Consider the following 16,085-nt stretch of genomic DNA (forward strand, 5'->3'; position numbering starts at 1 on the left):
CTTATCTCTGATTTCTCCCAGAAAATAAGTGAAACAGCATCCATAGCAAAGAACAGTGAAATAGCATCCATAGCAAAGTCTAAGTAGATGATGAATAAACACATAGCTTGCATGCATATTTGATGATAGTTTTATTTTCAAAACTGTAATGAGATAAAAATATATGGTTGAAGTTGCCAAAGCAACTTAAATTCAACATAAATAACTGCTGCTCTTCATCTGGGAATTTCATTTATATACAGAACTTTTTTTTATGTCCTTAAAAATTTTTAAGTGGTATACTAGATACAGCTTATGCAGCATCTAGTACCCCAAGGAATGTTTTTTCTCAAAGAAGGGAAACGAAAAGGGCAGAGAAATATCCTCTTTGAGCCGGTGATGCAACAAACCTGTTACTTCTAACAGCTTTGATTTCCCGAAAATAACTAGATGGCAAAGGGTGTCCAATTTCTTAGGAGCAGTGAATATAAGAAGGCTGGCATTTTTCTTTATGAGTCACCATTCACTCTTTTATTGGGTCAAAAATCCAAAACTGAGAATGTGGTGAGGACTCTTCGATTTGCTTTCAAAGCAAAACTTTATTGCAAAGCATAAGAATGTCAGGAAATACTGATAAAGTATGCCTCTCCCTTTGAAGTTAACAATCAGTGTAATTTCTTCTCAAGCTTCTTGGGAAAAGAAATCCCTACTTTTTTGGATACAAATAAGAGAATGTTTAAATATGAAAGCACCTACCTAGTTTCATTTTTAAGGAGGAAGTGAGAAACTGCCCCTCCTAGAGATGGTACCCACTTCCACTTAGTGGTAGGCAAGTTTGAAGGTGAACTCAGTCCTTGGGCTTGTATCCTTAAAAGGTTAACAAAGTACAAGATGTGGAATGAAAAAGTTTGAGATGAAAAGATTTCTTTCACTTTAAAGCATGGTGCTTCACGACCAATTGTATGGATGGGTAGATTTGTGGTCTCTAGGGTTTGCTCATGATCTGTGGCCTATATGTCTCCATTTAGTAATATGTTCCAAGGTTTTTCCTATAGATTACTGACTTCACAATGGCTTCCTGATGCATGCCTTTTCAGCATTTCTTCAGAGAATATTTATTCTAGTGTTACTTGAATATATCTGATTTGCCCTCTAGGATTGCCCGTTTTTTGAGAAGACTGGTACAATGAATTACAACTTGCTAATTTTAATTTTCAGAGGGGAGAAGAAAAGGCTATGAAGTAAAAATACAAAATGAAGAATCATGTTTCTTTCTGTCAAAACTGTAATGATCATAAGTCTATCAAATTACAGAATTCTCACACTAGATGAAAAACAGATAATTGTATGATATATCACTGACTAGCTGATAGCCCTGATCACAAATAACAGACCCATGCAATTTGCATGATGTTTGATATTTTCATTATCTCAGGCATTTCCTGAGCCTCAGGGGTCAGTGGATGGGAGGGTATTTCTTATACCAAGTAATGAACTTATTTCATATGCTGATTGTATTTCAGTCTTAGTGGATCTGTGAGCTTTTATATTAAGGCATGGTAGGTGGCTTAACTCCTTGATTAGAGATGTAGTCTTAAAGGTACCATCCACAGCATCCTCGCCATCGAGCACCCATAGGTCTTTTTGTAACATGACCCTGTGTCATGTGGACAAATACAAGAAAGTTCACTTTAGGCCATCAAGTCTTGTTGACTCAGTGTTGTCCTCAGGAAGGGGATTGATGCTCAACAAATGCTAATTAAGTACCTAAAATGTATCAAACACTGTTTTGGGCACTGTGCTGCAAACTGATAAAGACTAAAAAGATTGCTGCCCCAGTGAATCTTCATCTTGGGGCGGGGAGTGGTGGGTAGGGGAGACAATAAACCAGATAGCATAGAAGCAAATCGTCTTTACAGATGGTGGTGACAATTGCTATGTGAGACATAATAATAAAGACGTGATGTGATGGAGAGTAACCAGAGCCAGGTGATGGTCTCCTTGAGATAAAGCCTCAGAGAAGGCTACCCTGGGGAAGTGACATTTGAAATGAGTCCTGAATATGGGAATGATGAGCCAAAAGATGAGTCGAGTGCATTCCAAAGGGAACAGCAAATATGAAGGTCTTAAAACAGGGTTACCCGTAAAGTGTTTGAAGAACCGAAAGCAAAACATGTTTATTATGTTTAAGGAAGGTGAAAAATACAGGAAATGAGACTGGGGACATAGGCAGGGACCTATGTAGAGGTCCTTGATAGAGTACAGTGAAGATTCCATATTTTATTCTAAAATGTACTAAGCCAAATCCTTTTCTGAAACCTTTGTTTCTGTTTCTGTTGTATAAACATGAAACCAATGATAGGGAATGCAGCTTCCTAACCATTAACACTCCTGAGTCAGGATGATATGCGAAAAGAGATGAGCTCCTGTAGAGAAAAATGCTGGTAATAATAGCTTGTATTTTAGAACACCTGTCTCCAAAGGAGAACATTATTTATGATGCCATATCGCACTAATCGCAGTAACCTTGTGATTTAGATAGGTACAGGTTTTTATGGAATACATGAAGAAACTTAAACATTTTAAATGGAGTTGTTCTTTGACTTCTTAAGTAGCACAAAGGTCTAGATAAAATAGAATATGCCCCCCCCAAAAAAAAATGAAGAAAGAGAAAAAAAACTAATATGAGAAATAAAAAGAGCTACCAAGAGGGTCATACACTTGGAGCACAAAGGACAGCAAAGCAACCTTTATTTTCTTGAAAAGTCAAGAAAATAATAGAAGAGGGGTGAAAAAATGTGCATTTTAAATAGTCAACTACACAATCAACAAGTATGGTTTCATCTTTTAAATTGAATTCTATGTACGGGCGCCTGGGTGGCTCAGTCGGTTAAGTGCCAACTTCAGCTCAGGTCACGATCTCGTGGTCTGTGAGTTCGAGCCCCGCATCGGGCTCTGGGCTGATGGCTCAGAGCCTGGAGCCTGCTTCCGGTTCTGTGTCTCCCTCTCTCTCTGCCCCTCCCCGTTCATGCTCTGTCTCTCTCTGTCTCAAAAATAAATAAACGTTAAAAAAAATATTTAAAAAAAAAACTGAATTCTATGTAGAAAAGAGGCTAAAAGCATACATTTTTGGATTAGGTAAACCTGGATTTTAATTCATTCTCTTCCTTATAGTAGGCCTTTGATCTTGATTGTTAATTTTTTCTTTGTATAAAATGGGATTAGTGATAATACTTACTTCATAAAGTTGTTGGAAGGATTAAATGAAAGAATACATGGAAAGTGAGAAATTGAGTTCTTTATGGAAGCCAGTTAAATCTAGCATTCCTTTTTTTTTTTAATTTGCTAAATAGTATTTACAAAATGATTAATTTCCCAAACAATCCACAGAAGCCTGCTTAACACATAACAACACATTTTAAGCTCTTTCCTGGGTTTTGTGGCTGGAAACAGAAAATGACGCAGTAATGTGGTATAAGAGAAAGAGGAGTGTAACCTCCCCTTTTGCAAAATGCAAGATTGCTGACCCCAGGCAAATTTGTCTTTGGCAATCTCTACACACCTTTTCTCATCCTATTTTTTAGGTCATTAATCCCTTCTTGAGCTTTCTAAGCCCTATTCTACCCTCCCCATTACTTCATAGATAACATTTTCTTTTGTTTCTTTTTTGGCTAATCAAAACTCCCATTCAAAGAATCCCTACTGCTCTTATTTACTTAAGAGGAAGCAATCTGATTGGATTAATTTGCCCTTCACTGTAAATGACTACTGGCAAGGCAATGCATTTGCAGCCATTTATGTTTTTAAAATGTAATTTCTGCAATTCCAAAATAATCCCTAAATTACAGAGTTTTCATCTGACATGAGTAAAAAGGGTAGAAAAAAAATTCAGACATTTGGAGGGAGAACATTGTGCAGTCACAGTCAGCATCTGGGAGAGCTCCCACTGGCTCTTCCTTTGTACTTGGAAATAAGTGCTCTCAGAATTTTCATAGGGTTGTCCATAGTAGCAGCATTAGGGACAATGAAAGAACAAGGTCGTAAGTCAGTTCTATGAATGACTCATTTGTAAATTGAGTGTACATTAGCTTAGAAATATTAATAAAGCCCTTTGTTATCTATACAAAGATATCCAGGAAAGATATTTGCTTTACTTTGCAATGTCAGACCATCGCCTAGCATCAGATTCTGGTCCCTTACTTTAGGGACCAACAAATTGGGATATTTAATATCGGATGTTTAGCATAGACAAAGGTTTTTGTTTCGTTTTGTTTTACTTAGTTGTTAGAAAGATAAGATAGCTGACACGAATACTTCGAACTGAAAAGGAACTCAAAAAATATTTGCTGAAGACTGAATAAGCAAATGGAAAAGTTAATGACATAAGGAAAAGCAAGATACTGACAAACATACCTATCAATATTTTATAATCATATATATATATATATATATATATATATTTCAGTTTCCATTTATACCCATCTGTTTACAACTAGTATGCAGTGTGAACTTATAAATTTTAAGTTCAATGAGTAAATTTATATAATCAGTAAATAATAAAATGTTTCATAATTTATTTCTGTTTTGAAACATGTTTGCATACTTTGTAGAAGATAAACCTACATCCTATTTTAGTGTTTTATGAAAATGCTACCACATTTACATTAAAAAGTGGTACAAGCTCTCTGAGACCATATCATCATAGGTTCTTAAGGAAAATTTTCTGAATCCTTTATATGTGAGTATATCTTGATTTTAAGTCATATAAAGACTATAGTTCACACACTGGAAAGGATAAGGTAGCTGGCTTACTTCAGCTCCTATTCAGACTTGAAAACACAATTAAGATGAACAAAAATAGATGTATTTTAAGTCCTATTAGCATTTTTTGCCATGGTAGGATTGACCTGACCACTCTGGTGTTACTTTTTCTGGTGGAAGTTTAGACTCACAAGCTTTCCCCCAGTAAGTCACTTTCTGTATGGTTTCCTTAGATGCCAAGAAATGATAATGATAATGCTAACATTTATGGGCTACTGACTTTGGATCAGACAGTATGTTAAATGCTTTATATGCATGATCTTAATCTTCAAAGAGCTCTATGAGATAGAGATTTTTGTCCTAATATTAGAAATGATGAAAGTGAGGTTCTAGGAGATTAAATAACTCACCTACATTGTACAGCAAGAAAATAAGAGTACCAGATTTGTACTCAGGTTCTTCTGACTACAAAATCAGCATGTTAAACCATTATGCAAGTCTTCATCTTGTTATGTATTCTCACTGGGAAACCCAGTCACCTATGCCAGTTGTACTAATGGCTTCTTCCTTCTTCCTGAGTGGAAAGAATGTGACAAATGTGGCTTGCAATTCCTAAGGTTTTATAAATTTAGACTTACTTTCAGTATGAGTCTCTAGAATTCAAGAAACCATGCAAAAGTGCATCCACAAATGCATACACTCAGGAAACAAATGGCAGATTCAAGACCTAATTTTAAATATGCTACATGATAATCAATTTTTAAAGTTATGCTCCAAAAATACTCCTTAAAAAAAAACAAACAAATGGTACAATCATCATTATGAAAATCATATTCATAACAAATGTATTGCTTGACCATTTTTCCAAGTTGGTATTGATTTCCTTATTGATTGCTACTTTCAAAATTGGAGGAAGCAATAACAAAGGATACTGGTGATAGAAATTTCTTGTTCTAAGGCCACCCTGTAAGAATTAATAGAATCCAGGCTTACCCAAATTTGGAAAAACTGAATTGGTATTTTTTTAGCATGTAGTAAATAATACATGCATTAAAAATGCATGCATTACTTGCATGGTTTACTGTATCATTCTTCCTCTCCCCTTTTCTCCTGCCTCTTTGTGGATTATTAACAAACCATGATGTGTGTTATGATCCCATTAACATCTTCTAGACATTTTAAAACTAAACTTACACTCTTCTCTGGGTGGTCCCACCCTGTGAATGGCTTCAGCTCTTCAGTGTTCAGTGGGTCATGGGTAGTCCCTTAGTGTTGGCCTACATGAGTTACTTTTTCTCACTTACTGTTACTTCTCAAAAAAATATATTGGGCCCTCTGGATGTTTTCTCTAGAGTACCTCCAGATATTTGTTGGAAGGTATCTTTTCCTTTCCTCTAAACATTTAATAACTTTACAGACAGGAAATATATGTAGATTTTCCCCCCTCACTCCCTGATTTACTCTGTAGTTTGAATTATAAGTATTTTCATATATTAAGACATTTTATTATTTATCGCATATTGCAGCTTTAAGACCTTTGTATGCTTTTACTCCCGCAGGAATTTAAATGCGAACTCATTTCCTCTATGCACTCAATACACATTCCAAGTTCCATAGCATATTTTCTAATCTCATTTAAAAATGAAATGCTGATATTACATTCCATAGCAGAATAAAGGACAATTGTTTCCACAGGAAAATATGATATGAAAACACATCTGCCACAAAATTGTGCATCCTTTAGCATATGATTTCTAGAAAAATTTATGTAAAATGCTGATGAATGAAATCAACACCGAAAAGTATAGCCACTTATTTTTTAAATGTCTACGAATCACATGTCAGTAAACCATATACAGAGTTGGAAAAATAAGCTGTTGTGAAAAACCACAATACATGGATATTAATTCCTTGTCTTACATATACGTCGTTTATTCAACCATATCTTTAGTAATTGACTACATTGTTCAGCTACCTTTCGTTAACAATGCAGCGAGCATGCTTCTTAATAGAGTTGTTTCTGATTGTTTTCTCCTCATTCAATTTCATCCTTTTTACCTACTGTTTAAAATCCCTACATTGAGTACTCACCCACAAGGAAAAGCAAAGAAATAGAAGATTTGGAACGAAATGTACCTACTCATTGCTTTGTGCATTGAAATGTGGATTTTCCTGCATAATCACTAAAGAGCTTACAATTCATTCAAAGATTTTTATTTTTGTCACTAAGCTGTTGAGTAACTAGTTTGAATGTTCTTTTTCACTAGCTTCCACTAAATCAGTGGGGAAGCCATAGAGTCTGGTGTTTGAGACCAGTAGCTTTAAAGGGAGACAGATATAAATTTGTATTTTTCTGACCACTTCCTGGGTGGTGAAGATGATACTGAACCTCTCTGAACTTCACTTATATCACCTCCAAGTTGGAAATTTAAACTATGATGGAATAAATGAGATATATATGAAAAGCACTTGGCACATGGTATGACCTCAATACATTTTGCAGGTAGATGCTATTATTGCTATTAGGTCAATGGTCATGGTAACAGAGCATTATCCATAATATATTCTTACTATCTTGTAAAGTCTGTTGCCAATGATCATTACTCAGTACCAAGGCTTTGGAAATAAAGTGACTCTAAAATAATAATATGTGCAGGACTACTGCTGACAAAGTACACAAGGTTCAAAAAATACCCATTCACACACATAGTTCTTTGATTTGTATAGTTACCACACTGCTAGTAATTAGGATCTGGATGGATAGTTGTATCTGAAAAGACCAGTTTTGGACATGGAATTTTTCCTTAAACATGTGCATAACTATAGTGTCCTTTGTTTATCAGTAGCTATAGCTCTCTATAATTCTCTCTAGAATTCATTTACTATTAGGAACACTCTTATAAATAGAATGATTGGATTATGACCTGCCACTGTATAACAACATTCTTTACTGGACAAAACAAATACATTGAACACCAGATTTGTAGCACAATCTTTGTGTTTGGCCTTGTGCTTTTCAAGTACTATCTCATTTAATCTTTGCCCATGACTCTTACTTTAAAACAAAGCACATTTATTTGCATTTATTTATGAGAAAATGAAGACTTGCCCAAGGTCAGTTACACAGCTAATACATGGCAGAGTTGATTTCAAAGTCAAATCTGTCCAAATGCAGTCTTTTTACTCACTATGTAAGTAGGGTTTGCCATCTGGAATTTGTATCAACTAACTACTAAGAAATATGTCCAAATATTTTCACAAATACCAGATTAGTTTGATATATTCTGACTGCCCGAACCTTGTAGAACTGCATGAATTCATAAACTGAAAAGGAAGAAACAGGAATCCAGTTTTTCAAGCTCATTAAGAACAATTAAAGATCATTTAAGCACATTACATGTGCTTCTCATTTTTTTCCCCATTTCTAAATGCTCCTCCTCTAATCAGAACCATGGTGGACTTTGCCTAAATAAGACTTGACCTCAATTACCTATTAGCCCTTAATTTTTTATGCAACTCTGGTATTGCGATGGGATGTTCGTACAAAAACTTAGATGACGTATTCTAAGAACCTATATGCAGAAGTGACAATTCAGAATGATTCACTGTCACTTTTAGGGATGATGGTTTATAATATTAAACCATTTTCCATAATAAAGTTTTTTAAATCTCTCGTTTAATCTTTTTTAAGGCTTCTCTGACCATTTCCTTGGAAGAAAATATCATGTCTTAGCCTTACCTGATGCTCATTGGATTAAAAGAATTTTATTACAACAGAAATGTTATTCAAGTTAGAGTATTTTTGTGTATTGTACTCAGTATGTCCTCCAGGTGTCCTGGTTCACACCTCAGCTCTGTCAGTCTTTGGCTTCCTGTGATTAGGTGTTATCTGTCAGTCCTGCCCACTATACTCTCGGGTCCCTACAGGGCAGGCGCTGTGTTCTCACAGTGCCAATATCAAAGTCTGACAACCAAGTGATGTTTAATGAAATTTTTATAAGTACTTAGTTGAAGAAAATAATGTATGCTTTTAAAATTTGCATAATTCCAGAAGTTGGTAACGAAGATATGTATGTGTCTAAATTTTCTTTAATATCCTGACCTCTCCTTAAAGTCAAGCCTAGTTATAGAAGCATCCCGTTTGGGTTTTTTGGGTTTTTTTTTTTTTTTTTGACTGCAGGAAGTCTGTCCACTTTATTCCCCTAGCTTCATAACTTACTCATGTAACCTTTAACAAACCTCATGGTGCCTCTCTTTTCTAGACTATAAAATGGAGACATTAATGGTAATCAATCCATATAATTGTTGTTAGAATCGCTTCAGATAATCATCATAAAATACTTGCCAAAATGGCCAGCATGTAGGAAATGGTCAGTAAATATTACTGATCTCCAGTGTGCACAGCTTGCCGCCCTGCAGAACATACTTGTTTTGGAATAATCTTCAAATCCAATAAGAGGTTGTGAAATCAAATGTTTTAGACAACAAAAAATGAAATGGCACTTAAAATACTTCTTGTTGAGAGGGTTTACATTTGGGAGGACAGGAAAAAATATTTTTTTAAACAGTAATATGTCTGTCACTTTATTAGACATATTTTTTACATTAACTCATTTTTATTGGCAACTGCTTGTTCGCTGACTCAAACTGTGATCTTTGGGTTTGTAATGTCTTATCTTTCTAACTATACCTGACCTCCTTGACAGAAGGGAGCTTTTTTTTTTTTCAAAACAGAATCTTGGACAGTACTTTATAAATATTTAAAAATATACACGTACTTTGAAACAATTATGTATATGTGCATATGTCTATTTGTACATTGTATATGATGTGTGTGCATATCCAGAGAGAGTCCTATTCTAGTTACATATGTAGAGGGACATGTATAATTGCATATAATAGAATGGTTTGTGAAGTGAATAGGATTGAGTATCAGATATTATGAATGTCGTTCCTGATAATATTTAATTACAAAAAGATGTTGGGGAAGCCACTTAACTTCATTAAACCTTGGTTTCTTCATTTAGATGTGCACCATCTAATAGGATTTTCTGCATTGATTTGAATGTTCTATTTCTCTGCTATCCAATATGGTAACCACTAGCTAGCTACATGTGGCTGTTGAACTCAAAATGTAGCTAGTGTGGCTGAGAAACTGAATTATACATTTTATTTAATTTTATATGTTTTAAATATAAATAGACACATGTAACAGGTAGCTCCATTACAGTGTACAGAATCAAGGATGACAGGACAATATCATGTGAAAAGAAGCTACACTGAATTTCCTTGATATGGGTGATACAATTACTGTTTCTCAGCAGAAGACTGTCCTCTTTTGAAATACTCCAATTCTCTCATATTATCTTAGACCTTTACAATTTAAACTCTTTTTCCTTTATCTTTCTTAACAGATCTTGAAAACTTTAAAACAAGAACAAGAAGCACTGTGTCTGTCCGACAAGGTCAGGGGATGGTACTCCTATGTGGCCCACCAGCCCATTCAGGAGGTAAACTATAAGTGCACTGAAATGTGCACACTTTTCACTTCACTTGCTGCTATTTTGTTGTTGTTGTTGCTTTTTCTCCCCTTGGCACTAGCTAAAGGAAAAATGTCATTTGCAGAGATTCTCTGTGTCAAGGAAGAATCATTGTCAGTGCCTCCCATAATTAAGATAGGAAAATACCAGATTCTGCAAATGTTCCAACCCAGTGCTATTTAGCTGGCACAAGGGGAAACACACCTGAGTCAACTGAAATAAGAATCCTGTTGCTTAGTAAGGCAATGTAGGTAAAACTACCCATGCTTTCTCCAACTCAATTGGTTTCAAAGATGGCCTTGCTTTATTTTGTCTCGTTTTTTTGGCTAGGGAAAGGATCAGATCCAGAACCCAAGTCCTCTGACCACAGAATCCAAGGTCACTTTGTAAAGACTCATAATGTCTACATCAGTTAGGAATTCATTTGATGTGTTTTTAAGTTTATTTTTTTCAAGTTTTGTTTAATTTCCACCTAGTTAACATATAGTGTAATAATTAGTTTCAGGTGTAGAATTTAATGATTCATCACTTCCTTACAACACCCAGTGTTCATCCCAACAAGTGTCCTCGTTAAGTAAATAAGTAAAAAGTAAATAAGTAAAGATAAATAAGTAAATAAATAAAGAGTAGGGAATTTGTTTGACTGCAAATAACTTAAAACCCAGCTAACACAAACTTCAACAGGCTTCATGTTGTTCTTACACACATTTCCAAAGGTATGTATTTTCAAGCTAGCACCACTTCCTGAGGATGTCTTCCAGGATGCAAGTCCTTTCTCGCATCCTTCTCTGAGGTCCTTAACAGGTGACTGGCAAGGGTAGCAAGTGTGCAGTCCAGACAGGCAGAAATGGGAATAGGCAAGAACAAAAGTCCCAAGTCTCCCTCTCAGTTTGCATTTGTATTATGAAAGGTTCGCTTTGCCGGAAGACTTTTACCTACATGTCACTGGTCAGCTACAGTGGCAAGAGAGATGGAAAAATCAAGTATTTTGTACAGATAAATTTGGTGGCCCTGAAAAAAATCGTAATTTTGTAAATAGGGAGACTATGGAACTTGCAGTTTCTGCTAAAAGGACCAACGATAACTGAAAGGCAAATCTGACTTCCCATAAGGGGCACAGCAGTGTGGAGGCTTAATATATAATGCTGTCTATTAGGATTCCTCTAAAGTTGTGGTAACAAGATTGATAAACTCTGTTCTTGGGAATTCTGGCTCAAAGTTGAATTTGCTATCTGCTATCCTTGTTATTATCTTAATTTTCTCTTTGGCTTAACGCATGATGAAAAGACAAAAAAATTAAACTGAGAATTTGAAAACATCCTTCTATTTTTGTCCTGTGTTCTGAAGTTGTAACTTTTCATTTCTCATCTAATGCCCCAGCTAACCTTTGCAGCAGGAAGTAACAATTAGCAAGATAGCTGAAAAGACTCGTACTTCTAATATGATGGGTGTTAAAAGCACATGGAGGAGGCCTCCCTGAATCTAAACTGTGGACATGGAATTATTCAGGGTTCTGGGTTTTGAAGACTGGCAGAGAATCCAGGTTAAATTTCAGTAGTTTGTATTCTGAGAAATAGGTTTACTCCTTAGGACTTGAGTTTTCCCTTCAAATTAGCATCAGAATAATAAAACTTGGAGTTCTGACATGAGGTCCAGCCCTAGCTCTGTTTCAAATCATTATTTGATATTGAGCAATTTTTTTTTAATTTTTCATATCACACTCTTCTTATCTATAAAAAGATGAGATCAAAGGAAATCTTTCCGGTCCCTTTTAGTTCTATCATTACATGGTAATAACTCAATAAGACTAAACATGTTTATTAACTAGGCTTGCATTATTGAATTCTGTCATTTATACGAAGAAATCAATTAACTGGACCTATATTTAGGTAAAGTGAAGTTCACTCAGACTGACTTTTCTCTTCTTACTATAAAATCTGATCAAGGGGCGCCTGGGTGGCTCGGTCGGTTAAGCGGCCGACTTCGGCTCAGGTCATGATCCCGCGGTCCGTGAGTTCAAGCCCCACGTCGGGCTCTGTGCTGACAGCTCAGAGCCTGGAGCCTGTTTCGGATTCTGTGTCTCCCTCTCTCTGACCCTCCCCCATTCATGCTCTGTCTCTCTCTGTCTCAAAAATAAATAAACATAAAAAAAAATTTTTTAAATAAAATCTGATCAAAATAAGAATGGAAGGTTTTGCTAATTTCTTCTGCAGTCTACGTTCACAGCACTAAACTTTCATAACATGGCAGCAATTCCAAAAATTAATCTTGTAGGCTTATTAAGAAAAACAGTACCCCACTCCTCCCCGGCATAATGGTATCTTTGGGAAAGCCAAAGCACCTGAAGTGTTGCTGTGCTGCTACACAATGAGACACCTGAATACTTTCCCCTTCCCACAGAGAAATATATTAAAAATTTTCATAGACATCCCCTGAAATGTGCTTGTCTCTGCTGGCAGCAGTCAGCAGCTCTGAAATCCGGTTTTTTGAGCTGTGCTGACATTCCTGACAGTCTTGATGGTGAAAGACAAGGAAATAAATATTCTCATTATGGGCTTTATTAGAAACCGCGTGCTCAGTAACACTATGGGCAAGGCAGGCAAGGCAGGGAAATTTGCAAGAACACAAAGAGGATCTTGAAAGTTGTAAGGGAGTATCTCAGACAGCCATCAGTTTGGGGCAGTGGAGTCACTGATGATCTGATGAAATACCCCCAGTTGTCAAAGCCCTCCAGTGCAAACTGTATAGCAGGGGTTCTCTTGTTGCTTCTCCAGACGGTGTTTCACCTGAAAGCTGGCAGAATCACCATGAGCCACTGGATATACCGAGCATTTTAGACCCAGCATATGGTATCCCAGTTTAATTTGTAACAGATCATGCAGAGGGAAGGAAATGAGTCAGCCTTTTATTGTATCAATGGGATACTGAGTAATGGCATGAAATCCATTGTAAAGGATGCATGTCCTGTTTCAAAAGCTGTGAGGTGTCAGACTTTCTTAGGGTAACATAGAAATGAGCAACAATTAATCTATTTTGAAAAGCATTTCAGACAGCAGGTATTTCCAGGACTCTATCAATCACTACATGTACCATCTTTGTTGTCTTTTGGCTAATAGATACAAATTCAGTTATGATGTCATTCCATAGATTCTACTATTCAGTTTTAGCACAAACACCAAACAGTGGAAATCACTGTGATGAACTCTGGTTGTCCGTGATGTCCCTTCATATTAGAAATAGAGTTTATTGAGATCCAGAATTTTCACCTGGCTTTCCATCACCTCCAAGGTCATTTGGCACCAGGAATTCAGGATCCTTAGCCATGCTCTCATTAAGTAGGAATATGACTGAGGTACTTTGAGATTCTTCCTACCAGCGTACTAAAATTGTATTATTCATCAGTGAATTCCTCCTGAACTGTTCAGGGAGGTTTTTGTTCTCACCTTCCTTTTTGTATGTGTCACCAAGATCCTTGCTACTCAAAATGTGGTCCATGCACCAGCACCATCTGCCTTACCTGGAAGCTTGTCAAAAAGACCATTTCAGGTTCCACCCATGGCCTACTGAATCAGAATTCACATTTTAATAAGATCTCCAAATGATTCATATGCACATTAAAGTTTGAGAAGCCCCAAGCTATTCTCTCACACACACCTCACTTCTGGCCACTGGTGGGCAGGAAGCTGAGGCATAATCAAGGCAACATGTTAAAGTCATGGGTGCCCAACCATTTCCCAAAGATATTTTGATTCCACAAATCTGGGGCAGGATTCCCAAAACTATTGTTTTAGAGACTCTGAGGCAGCACCACACTTAAGATCCACCCACTTTGATCACCTTCTACAAAGCCAGCCCAGAATCACACTACTGATTTGGAGTGCTTTGATTTCCACATCACCCAAACAGAAGGGTCGAGTACTTTTTATGTCAAATTCGTATTTAAAAGAATTTAAAATAAAATATAATCACCTCAGGCTTTACCTTCATTTATTTTTGTGGATGTTGATAAGGGAGATGAACAATCAAGAAAAGACTGGCTTTTTCTCAAGTGTGTGTGTATCTTCAAAAGTAGCATTTTACATTTGGCCAGCTTTTTACTACATTACTGTTAGTGAAAGTATGGCTTCCTAGAGTATTAAAAAGAAACCATGTGATTCTGATTCTAAGATTATTTTCATTGTTATGGGTTTTTTAGAAACCAGCTATAATTGTCATCATTAGATGATTTTACACAGAACACATTTCCATTAAATTTGGATTCTGTTCACATGGCATGAGATGCAGGGACCTTACAACAGAGCATCTGTGGAGTTCTTTATGGTGTTTATAATGCTTTAGTTGCCATTATATTATCTCTGATCCTTACAATAATCCTATAGGAAGTAAAGACATGTATTTCATAGATAAGGAAATTGAAGCAAAGAGATTTTGTGGGGTCACACACTAATCAATGGCAGGGTCAAGAGTTATCTTTGCCTTTTTTTGTTTTTCCAGTCCAGGAGACAACACTGGAAACAGGTACTGGATTCTCTATGCTGGTGATTCTCTGGGCCCTGTCCCAGATCAATTAAGTGTGCCTTTCTTGAGAGGGGTCCTCTGGCATCCTTTATATTTTTAAAAGCACTATACATGATTCTAATCTGCCGTCAGGGTGCAAAATGTGTATCTCTGCATTACAAAATCAAGTAGATCTTGTCTCAGCAAAACCTCTCTATTTGCAAACCTCTCCAGGGTCCAGGAAATTTGATTTGATCTGGACATATCCACGAATATTATAACCCTGAAAGAAGTGTGCCTTCCAACAGCGTAGTTATTTCAGCCGGATCATTTTGTTTTTACTGTAGGACAGAGGAAAAAGCAGGAAACTGGGACACCAAATTCCAGGCCCAGATCTCATATTAACTTACTGTGTGGTCTTGGGCCAATTACATAACTTTTCTGAGTCCTTTTGGTTTCTGTCTTCCCACACATACTGTTTCTATCATCAAGATGTCACCTTCAGGATCAGGCTCACCCAGTTTCTGTAATTTTGTTTAATGTTTATATATTTTTGAGAGGGGGAAGGGGATGGGACAGATAGAGGGAGACAGAGAATCCAAAGCAGGCTCTGCACTGTGAGTGCTCAAACCCATGAACTGTGAGATTATGACCTGAGCCAAAATCAGGAGTTGGCTGCTTAACCAACTGAACCACCCAGGTGTCCCAGGCTCACCCAGTTTCTTAGTGAATTCAAACTATGCCAGCAGGTCTTGGGTCTGGAGTGATGTTGCTATGCTAAAATGAATGTCCTCTATGCCCAGAATAATGCTCAAGACATCCACATTTTGTCAAGCAGCCAGCTCTGCCCAGCCCCACTCCATGCCAATCCCCAACCCCAGCCCCATACTGGCTCCCATGCTTACCAGTTCTATATACCTTCAGACTTCTGGGTGCATCTTTATTTACTCCAAATACCAATTCATTTCACTGTAGTATAGACACTAAGTTTAGCTCTTTCCCTCATGTTTCACCCAAAGATGCATCCAGATCCAAACCTGAGACAATAACACACTGTCCTGTGGGTCTTAAGTATTGCTGACATCTAGGAGGTTTACTTACTGGGCCCCATATGCCATATCAGACTCCCTGGAAAATTAACATCAAAATGGCTGGGTTCTAGTTTTATCACCCTGTCATTTGGACAAGTGGCCACTTTCTTCAAGAAGCGGCCCAGTTCCAGCTTTCTTTCATCCACATTTTAGGCTGTCCCTCTCTCCCTGTATCTTTGTTCTCAGTGTAACTCTCCAATCTTCATACAGTATTATG

At 36.8% G+C, this 16,085-nt stretch overlaps 1 protein-coding gene across 1 annotated transcript in view; it reads left to right on the forward strand.

The window, feature by feature from the left end:
* CNTN4 (contactin 4) overlaps nt 1-16,085 on the forward strand; it is a 309,731-nt gene that overhangs the window by 72,929 nt on the left and 220,717 nt on the right. Inside the window, exon 4 of the mRNA XM_047095199.1 lies at nt 10,155-10,250. Coding sequence (XP_046951155.1) covers nt 10,155-10,250 — 96 coding nt within the window. The remainder of the gene's footprint in view (nt 1-10,154; nt 10,251-16,085) is intronic.

Source organism: Lynx rufus, unplaced genomic scaffold (genome assembly GCF_022079265.1).
Source record: "Lynx rufus isolate CCGP_SWC_20201006 ecotype Redwood Valley unplaced genomic scaffold, mLynRuf1.p SCAF_4, whole genome shotgun sequence".
NCBI classification, from domain to species: domain Eukaryota; kingdom Metazoa; phylum Chordata; class Mammalia; order Carnivora; family Felidae; genus Lynx; species Lynx rufus.